Below are 9,850 nucleotides of genomic sequence, written 5' to 3' on the forward strand. Positions count from 1 at the left end.
TTACAATGAACTTGCTAACTTAATTAAATCTACACATAAAGCTTAAATAAAACAGTTTAACACAAGACCTGCCTAATAATTTGCAGAACAATCTCTTTGACTTGCTAATTGTTAGCCCGTGACTGATAGTGTATTGCCAATTAAAAGCAACTCCTTCACTACTCACTGAGAAGAGGCTAAGCAGCACTTAATAAGATTACTCCCTTAATCATAGAACAATAGTCCTTAGGTAAGGAGCCAAGTAAAAAGAATTACAACATAAAAACTGACTTTGACAGTTTTCTAAGTGATGAAAAAATATATATTTTTTAAAGCTAGACCACAGATCATTGTAAATCAACTAAAAGCACTGTTACACACATGAACATGTTGTTAATGAACTGTAGTCAACTGAACAGTAATCAATTATCCATGATGGTAATCCTCAGAGGATAGCCCACTGTTCTAACTCTACAGGTTCAAGCCAGGTTGCATCTGATCGACTGCTGGCCCTAATACGTCAAGATGTATCCAGCTCTAGGTGAAAGCATGCCATACAAAGTCCCAGAGACCAGCAGAATGCCAACTCAGTTTATACTAAGACAACTAGCCTATTCTGACAGCTGCTCCAAATAGCAACCTCCCATTAGCATATAGCGCTAAAACAAACAAGTAACTGGCGCAAGATTCTACATTTCTGACAATGAAACTTCTCAAAATGTAGCAAAAGTTAAAGGCTGACAGCAATAGCTTTTTGATTTATAATACTGTTGGTTTAAATAATGTGATAAAGTAAAGTAAATGTTAACAACATCCAACAGCACTACTGTTCTACTGCTTGGACCAAGAGTTCCAAATAAATTCCAAAGACTTTAATGTACTTAATGTATTAAGACTATTTTTAGACTTATAAAAACAATCAAGTAGCTCTTCTGTGCTTATCCACTAACAGGATTAATGTAGAAGATGACAACAATACGCTGTCAAACAAATCAACATTTCATGATTTAGAATCTACTACATTGCTAGCCCCATAGATCACATGATCACAGACTCCAACTAAGCAGCATTTTACCTTAACTTAAAACAACAAAATTCAGGCCTAAAAGGTGGATCTAAAGTTATCTTGTCACTTTTTTTTCTGATACCTTGACTCCTCATCCCGAGCAATCAGAAGTGACATGTGGTTAGAGGCGGATGCTGTGCGCAGAATCTCCACTGCCCTGATGAAAGAGAGCAGATGGAATTCATTTCCTACAGCAACATTATCCTCATTTATCTGCAAAAGTGGTCACAGATTATAATGCAATTAATTAACAGTGACAAGATCAAGTCATAATGTGATTTGTATTTGACGGGAGGGATTGGAAAAGAAGTAGAAGAGCTCCTACATTCATGTGGAGTACTGGAGGGAGAAATCCAGTAAATATATTTTTAAACAACATGATATTATATTTGTAGATGCTACTCTACTAAAATGCATACCTTTCATTAGTGACACCCCCTAAATTCATGTTGTTGACATCTAAAATGAGGTCGCCCGCCCTAAGTCGTCCTGGTAGAAACATATAAGCATTATTCCTATTATTAAATTACAAAAACTCAGCTGACGATATATGGAGTGCCAGCATACCATCTTGTGCTGCAACGCCACCAGGTAAGATTCGTTTAATGAAAATGCCAAATTCTTCACCACTCAGCTCTCTGTAACCTCCAATGATTTTCACCCCTGGAAAATGGAAGCAAAAGGCTAGAAAGTATTTCATATATGTAACACTGCAACAGAAAAGAAACAATACAAGTGACACCCAAAGAAGCATGAGGTATAAAACAACTCATCACAATGGTCAAACAAATGCTGCTGGGAGTGATACTGTAGAACGACTTTGGTTCCAAAAGAAAAGTTTTATAGAGTGTTCTTCAACTCATTCATCAATTACACTGAGTATTAAAAAGATAATGAACTTTGTAAACTAAAGAACATAAGGCATATGAGACCAACACAAATTAAAAATCTATAGTTATTATAGAATATGGTAGAGTTATGTACCCTAAATGAATGTACTCTTTATGTATCACTGAGGGTACAACCACAGTGACGGCAAAAGGTACCATCAGAGAGGCAGTTTTTCTGGGAGTGTATATACACAGAAGCCAATAACCTTTCAGGAGACCTGTTGTGTTAGAATTCAGCTTCCTGTGAAACTCACCGAGTCCTTTTCTGCAGTTGGAGAACTCCAGCCTCTGCACAGCACGGTTGATGCCATGGGGTCCCATGATGGTCCTGAAAAACATTCGTCAGCTGTCAGCAGGTCATAACAATAGAATTGGTACCCGAAAACACACAAGCAGGGGGACAAATAAATAACTTTATATTTTTAGATGAATACACTTTCTGAAGATAAGTGAAGATCCATATAGTAATTCAGCATCACTCTAAAAATACATACACTATTCAAAGTGATTAACAAAAGGAAGTAGGTTAGAGCACTGAGGTTTATTTCATAAACACTACCATGCATAGGTAAACACCACTGTTGTGGGAGAAGCGTGCCTCCAATCTGTTAAACTACATCCTGATCTCTGTTGAATTTAATCCCCATAACAGACAACAAGAAAACTATGCAAAAGCTCCATTCTTATCTAGGCCATTGACAGTGGTTCTCATATAGCTTTGAAAAGCTTCCATGTATCATATAGAAAGGGAATCTCACTTTGTTTAATTGTTTTTTTTTTTTCAAAAGCTGATTTTTCAAGCTATAACTGCTGTATGATAAAGGCACATTTTGCATTAATTTCTTAATTGATCCGAGAACAAAATAACAGGCTAAATATAATTCCAGGCAGCAGGGCACATTCTGTATCTGAAAAATAATAATTAACTCAGGAATCACATTTATTGACTAATCGGCTGAGGATGCATGAATGTGAATGTGAGCTGAAGGACACGAGTCTTGTGAATACATCTGGAGGTAAAATGAATATGAACACAAAGGCTTAGATAAAAAATAAAATTTAAAAAATGAAAGTAAAGAGTTTTAAACGGTTCGATTTACCTCTTCTACAAATGCACCATTCCGCTCACCAGAGGATCTGTAAACATTCTAGTGTGTGTGATTTTACAGAGTCCAGGATGAAAAGAGCAACAGCCAGAATGGCATGATAGTAAGCCCCTTACCCCAGCAGACAACCGTCTGCCCTACAAATGTAGCTCCAAAACAAACCAGAAACAGAGGCTGTTTGTCAGTGGATGTAAAGCCCACCAGTGCCTAACAGTGTTTAAAGAACAGGGCAAGCAACTGGGCTTACTAAATAGGATTGTGTTACAGTAGCTGAGGCATTTAAACTGATCACTTAATTCAGTCTAATCTGTCTTACATTCCACAAGCCACATTAAGGTACATGCTGAGAATTGTACCAGAGCCATGGTGCTTGGACATCTTGCATGAAGCCAACAATAAACCCTTGGACATGAACTTCCTGCAGACCTATGACTATTCCAGACGAGTGACATCGTTCACAGTGACCACCTGTTTTTAAGGAATTTCTTCCCCTTATCTGATTCTACACATATACATAGTGCAAATCAAGTGGATCAGTAAGTTTTGGATGCATGCTGCTTAATATATAACTGGAGGAAGTCTCAGAGTAAAAAAAAGCACATAAATCCGACCTTAAATTACACATCAAATCCTTATCAAGTACATCTTTTTAAATACAAATTTCAAAAATCCTGTATTTAAAAGAACTGAAAAAATAATTGCACCTGGCCCAACACAATTATAAGCATATGGCAAAACTGAAAATATATTCAGTCCTTCACAAACATTCACAGCTTTTCTAAATCTGCAGATTTTCTGCATTAAAAAGGAGGACAGCCTACCAGTAAAGCAGGGATAGTCCGTCAAAGCGCTCTGCCTCAGCTGACTGTGGCAGCAGTGGCATTGCAGGTCCAAAAACAGCTGATGAAATATTATAAAGGCAACCTCATCTCTAGGTCGGGGAGATGACGGTTCAAATCAGGACGGTCTAAGATGACCAAGAGACAGCAATCTACCCAAACAGTCACAGACATGCGCCTACCTATCCACTAATCCCCCCTGATACCCAGCAGTCACATGGTGTGCTTCACCTCTCTCTCTCTCTCCATTGCCACAACTCATGATGTGTCTCCCTCTGGAAATTTAACAAAGAACCACAAACTAAACAAAAGCTCATACGTGCAGATTGATAAATTATATTCATAAATTAGAGTAAAGTAAATAAGTAAAATAAATCTCATCATTTAAATGTATCATCTGCATTCAACACACACAAAAATCAAATACTTAATCTTACATGAAAATCTTGAACTTTCATTAAGCTGTAATTACTAAATATCTACAATGTCCCTAAATGCCCAATAAAAACAATGATGTTGTAGTTCGATATCAATCCACTTGGCGGCAGTGTTTCGAGAACAGAAAAAGCCAATTCTCTCATTTCATACTACACCCGTGTGCCAGGTTTAAACACCCCTAGTCAAATTACATGTTTCTTTCTTTAATTTCTAAGTAAACAAATGTTTACAAAAATCCTGCATACTACTTTGGCATGTGCCTCTTTTGCGCCAATGTTTGTGCAGCAATTTATTAACGAGCATACAGAGTCCGTCCGGCTATCCATTAACTATCTAAAACTTATCTGTTTATCAACTTACGCATTTAAAATTACCCCCATGAAAAAACCCTCTTGTCCGTTAATGTAAATGTACTTCTTATTCATTCATTTTCCAATTCCCCACATCTATCTCTAGCCACCCCTCCACGACGTGAAAAGCCCTGCATGCAAGTTAGGTTTATGTACTAATTGTAAACACAATGTAACCATGGGGAAAGTACACTCTTTATAATACATAATACACTCGAACTGTATTATGTATTATAAAGCGTTACCAAAACTTTTTTTAAAGCTCTGACCGTTTTTAGACCGAAAATATTTAATAACAAATATGAGTTACTAAAAAGACTCTCTTATTAAGAAACTACAAACGTCGGGTTAAACTCAATCAAACCCATTACAATTTCCTAGGAACGGTGTTAGGAACTATAGTCCGGCTGCCACTTTTCTGGGGGAACGATGAGAGTGTAGGATCGGGTCAATCTTAAACTCTCCCTGATCCCTACATAGAACACTACATATGTGTAGTTCCGTCTCCAAACGCTATCATCCGCTCTCAAACTCTCTCTATATATATTTAAATACATCGATTTGGGATCAAGTTTTTGAATAAATAATGCAATACCTGGTTTCAGAAGCCAAAATGTCATAAATCACGAAGCGCACTAGGCAGGGAGCACGGAGTAATTTGAGACTTACCCCACATCGTGTGTAGCAGTAGAAGGTTTATGTGGAGGAGAGCGAACAGAGCGGTCATTTAAGATCGGTGAGAAACTATTTTCACAGTCTGAGATAATGCGATTCTCTGTTCTTGTTAAAGGAGTTACACTGCGTTTGTTGTTTTCCCTCACAAAACTATTTCAAACAGAAAAAAATGAATGTTAAGAACTGCCCATAAAGCTATGTAGCTGGCTAGCTAGTGTCCTTAGAAATAGCAGCGTTGATGAATTAGTGGTGTCGTTATGTCAGTCAGATGTCATTTACCGTGAACGTTTTTATACTGCCTAACCAGACAGAGTTAAAACAATTAAAAAGCAACTAACGTCGTCTGATATCATGTATACTGAAGGATCGTATGTCTTTACAGGAACTGCCTTTCAGTGCATATACAGTTCAGTCCATCAGGACTAACTGTACGACAGTTGAGCAGTCCCTGACCCATGATCCTATGAGTACCTAAAAGGCCCTAATTAACTATAAATTGTCTTAAAGACCACCTCGAATAACAATCAAGTCTTTAACCCTGTTAACCTGTTCGTGTGGTGGGCTGGGCTTTCGTTAGTGAAAAGATTGATTAAACTGTATTAGAGAGAAATATATAGGTACTAGGAAAGGTTTGTGTTTTTTGTTTCTGGGGCTCCCACTTGTGTAATTAATTTTACAGCACTGTACTGCAGTCAGGGTGGCATGATCACACACCTCCAGGGACCTGATATGTGGATTGATAACTTAAAAAGTGTCCATAAGTTTGAGTGAATACTTGTGTGTGTGTCGCCCTGTGAAGGATTGGCTCCCCCTCCAGGGTGTGTTCCTGCCTTGCGCCCATTGATCCCGGGTATAGCGTTTGAAATTCATTCATTCATTCATTCATTGTCTGTAACCGCTTATCCAGTTCAGAGTTCTAGTGGGTTAGGGCCTACCTGGAATCACTGGGCACAAGACAGTACCACACTCTGGAGGAGGTGCCTGTCCTTCACAGAGCAGCACACATTCACTCACACTTATGGACACTTTTGAGTAGCCAATAAACCTAATAATGTGTGTTTGTGGACTGTGGGAGGAAACTGGATCACCAGGAGGAAACTCACGTGGACACTGGAAGAACATAACAAACTCCTCACAGACAGTCACCCGGAGTGGGACTTGAACCCACAACCTCAGGATCCTGGACCTGTGTGACCACGACACTATCTGTGCCACCACATTTGAAATTAATTAAATAAATATATTACAGTGGGGTTTGTGATCCAGAACCCATCTTCAGGAACACCTCTCGCTAATGCTCTTGAAGCTAAATGCGATCAAGCCACCAAAGATATGTACCAAAATCTAGTGATTTCCAGAGTATTGGTGGATATTACTGCAGCAAAGCGGGACTAAGTCCATATTTAAAACTTTAATTTCAAAAGTAACTTTATACAAGCTAATGACTGGTCAGTTTTACAAATATACAGGATTTGTCAAAAGTTGCAGGACACCCTTTTATCTGAATACCCCAGCAACTATGTCTGGAACATGGCCACCATCTGTAAAGCTGCCATATTGGATCAGGGGTAAGGTTTTCCAGCAGGAACGTGGTCATGTAGCATGTCAAACAAATAAAAGGGTGTCCTGCAAATTTTGACTCACTCTGTAGTTTAATACTGTAAACATCCCTGAGAGCAAGGAGACGGCGGACCACTGTTGTCCCACTGAGGGCAAAGTTGGAGGTTCACTAGTGTTTTGAACAGCGTTTTCTGGGCGGACCGCTGCTGATTAAACAGAATTTTAGACAAAATACCACATTTTAGCACTTTTCCATTCACAGTCCAATTTACTTTTTTTCCTTTATTAGGTTCTTTTTGTTATATTTTATAAATAAAATTAGTAAATCATTTTAATCCAGCACAGTGTCAACATTTTTAGCATAAATCATTTTATATCAGGCTTATACTCATTATTAGATCTCTCATAGTTGTTGGTAATATTTGTATTAGTTTGTTTTCCAGAATAAAAGTCTCTGTGAATTTAAAATCTGTTTGAGGAGATTATAAATGAGTTATATCCTGTACAGGACAGTAATCTGAGTGCTCCGATGGTGGACCGACAGTGGTCTACAGTCAGTGAAGTGCCAGCGTTTTTATGCCAATGGACCGATATATGCTCGCTGTCTGGGATTACACAGTATTTGTTAATATTATTAATGATGTTGAAATCAAGCATTATTAAGTAGGGCTTCACATAATGTATTAAAAAACATTTTTCAACAGGTTTGTACAAGAACTGTCTTGAAGTGGATGGCATATAGAAGCTGGGGATATGCTTCTGTCTTTGGCCTTCCGTGAGTGCTGTGCAAAGCACTATGTAAGACTAGCTGTTTGTAAAGCTCAGATGTGTGTGAAAAATGCGAATATCCGAAGACTAACCACTTCCACCAGCCAGCTCTTTGTCAGGAGAACAGCTCAAAGGTTTGGTAACCAGACACGAGGAGCTAAAACCCACAGGAAAAAGATAAACAGCCAGGAGGATGAATGGAAGCAAAAGAATAAGACCATCCTCACGTATATTGCAGCAGCTGGGGTTGGAATGATTGGCATGTCTTACGCTGCTGTACCACTTTACAGACTCTATTGCCAGGTCAGTGCTGATAGTTTAATGGCTTTGATATTGTTTTCATTAAACAGAGGGTAAGAAACATCAAAGTAGTCTAGAAGAGATTAGCTGTCTTTAAATTTATTGTACATGTTTTAGTGGTGTTGTGTCTTCTACCTCAGGCAACAGGACTAGGTGGTGCAGCAGTGGCAGGACATGATGCAGATTTAGTGGAGACGATGAAGCCAGTCAAGGATCGTGTAATTAAAGTCACCTTTAATGCTGACACACATGCAAGCCTTCAGTGGAATTTCCGACCTCAGCAGTCAGAGATCTATGTAAGATAATTAAGCATTTCCTATCAGTTATCTGCTGCTAGGTTTGTTCTGTTTCTAATGCCTGAGCAACTAAATTATGAATTCTGTTTACATTATAACTGTGAATAATCAATTTATTTTCAGTGCAATGAAGAATTTTGACTAAGTTGATATTTTTTATTTTTAAATCAGGTTGTTCCAGGAGAAACTGCTCTAGCGTTTTACAAAGCACGGAATCCCACAGACAAACCTGTAATAGGAATATCTACGTACAATGTAGTGCCATTTGAAGCAGGACAATATTTTAATAAAATTCAGGTAAGAGAGATTAGTGCATATTTTATAAAATTTGATGATCTCCTTCAAAATTTTAAATATTGCAGATGTGTGTGGGAATCCTATATTACACTGAACTGAGCTATCATCTCATCTTGATTCACAGTGCTTCTGTTTTGAAGAACAGAGGTTAAACCCTCAAGAAGAGGTGGACATGCCTGTTTTCTTTTACATAGACCCAGAATTTGATGAGGACCCCAGAATGGCACGGGTTGATAACATTATATTGTCATATACCTTTTTTGAAGCCAAAGAAGGACAGAAATTACCACTTCCTGGGTACAGCTAAATTCAGTACGTGGTGCATTTTGGCCTCACATTTGAGATGAGCCCAAAAGAAATGTGTTTGAGAGCACCACTAATAAGAAAGTTATGTAATTTGCTAATGCCTTTTCATTAACACATATATGTTGTCTATGTAAATAAACGTGTCCATGTTGGAGCTAATGTACCATGAAATTCCACTTGAATGACTATTTAGACTGAACAGCAGATTCATCAGCCATGCTGGACATTGCTGGACATTGGGTGCTAAAGTGCATTGCCTGTCTCAGTACAGTAGGGGGCAGAACGGTTGCAATATTCTGTCATGCAAGCAAGTCTAAAAATGTGAGTAAAACCAGGTTCATTGCATTTGCTGGAATACCTTTTTTATTAGAGATTAGAAGATTGTGTGCTTTATCTTGCGGTCTGATATTTTCGTATCTGGTTATAAGGATACGAGCTACATGATTTGGGCGTTATGCAACTGCAGCGGAGGTAGAGGCTGCCCTTACATAACGTGTGATCAAGCAATCTCGATGGTACTCAAACAAACAACGTTGCGCAATGTCAAAAAAAAAAAAAAAAAAAAAAAAAGCTAGATGAGGACATTTACGAGATGAAAATGAAGTGACCTCTCTCCCCGCCCCTATGATCAACTAAATCATAAGACTTTTAATATTGAAATTCGAATTACAAAAATACATTTAAGCCTCATACCTCTGGACTAATTTAAAAATCATAAATATATGGTCCATGTATAATGTGGTAATGCTTATATAACAGTAACTTTAAACTAATAGACATGTTAACCACTCGGCCCAGGTTTAGGCTGTAAACCATAACCATTGACCACAATACGGCTGGAGAGAATGTGTTGTCCAATACAACCCGTACCAAATTCGCCTCAGTAACACCGTGTGCTCTGAGTCTACATCCTTATTCTTGCCCCCGCAATACAACAACAAATGCTGATTCAGGATCAGTCACAGTTAACTCCTGCGCTG

The 9,850-nt window shown here is 38.3% G+C and overlaps 2 protein-coding genes across 6 annotated transcripts in view; one reads left to right on the forward strand and one right to left on the reverse strand.

Moving 5' to 3' along the window:
- stxbp4 (syntaxin binding protein 4) overlaps positions 1 to 9,850 on the reverse strand; it is a 152,284-nt gene that overhangs the window by 28,817 nt on the left and 113,617 nt on the right. For 2 of the 5 annotated variants that reach the window (XM_066663222.1, XM_066663224.1), the window contains exons 1-5: positions 3,863 to 3,933; positions 2,190 to 2,263; positions 1,613 to 1,708; positions 1,465 to 1,534; positions 1,128 to 1,202 (exon numbers count right to left, since the gene is read on the reverse strand). In XM_066663222.1, coding sequence (XP_066519319.1) covers positions 1,128 to 1,202; positions 1,465 to 1,534; positions 1,613 to 1,708; positions 2,190 to 2,263; positions 3,863 to 3,924 — 377 coding nt within the window. In that variant the 5' untranslated portion in view covers positions 3,925 to 3,933. Of the gene's footprint in view, positions 1 to 1,127; positions 1,203 to 1,464; positions 1,535 to 1,612; positions 1,709 to 2,189; positions 2,264 to 3,035; positions 3,084 to 3,862; positions 3,976 to 5,337; positions 6,174 to 9,850 lie in introns of those variants that run through there. The other 3 variants (XM_066663226.1, XM_066663225.1, XM_066663223.1) reach the window with 3 other exon arrangements.
- On the forward strand, positions 5,273 to 9,188 carry cox11 (cytochrome c oxidase assembly homolog 11 (yeast)). Its single transcript, XM_066663229.1, has 5 exons — positions 5,273 to 5,404; positions 7,608 to 7,974; positions 8,112 to 8,267; positions 8,439 to 8,564; positions 8,689 to 9,188. Exons 2-5 carry the CDS (start codon positions 7,657 to 7,659, stop codon positions 8,869 to 8,871), a joined length of 783 nt encoding a protein of 260 aa, XP_066519326.1. The 5' UTR covers positions 5,273 to 5,404; positions 7,608 to 7,656; the 3' UTR covers positions 8,872 to 9,188.

The sequence above is a fragment of the Hoplias malabaricus genome, chromosome 3 (genome assembly GCF_029633855.1).
Source record: "Hoplias malabaricus isolate fHopMal1 chromosome 3, fHopMal1.hap1, whole genome shotgun sequence".
NCBI classification, from domain to species: Eukaryota; Metazoa; Chordata; class Actinopteri; order Characiformes; family Erythrinidae; genus Hoplias; species Hoplias malabaricus.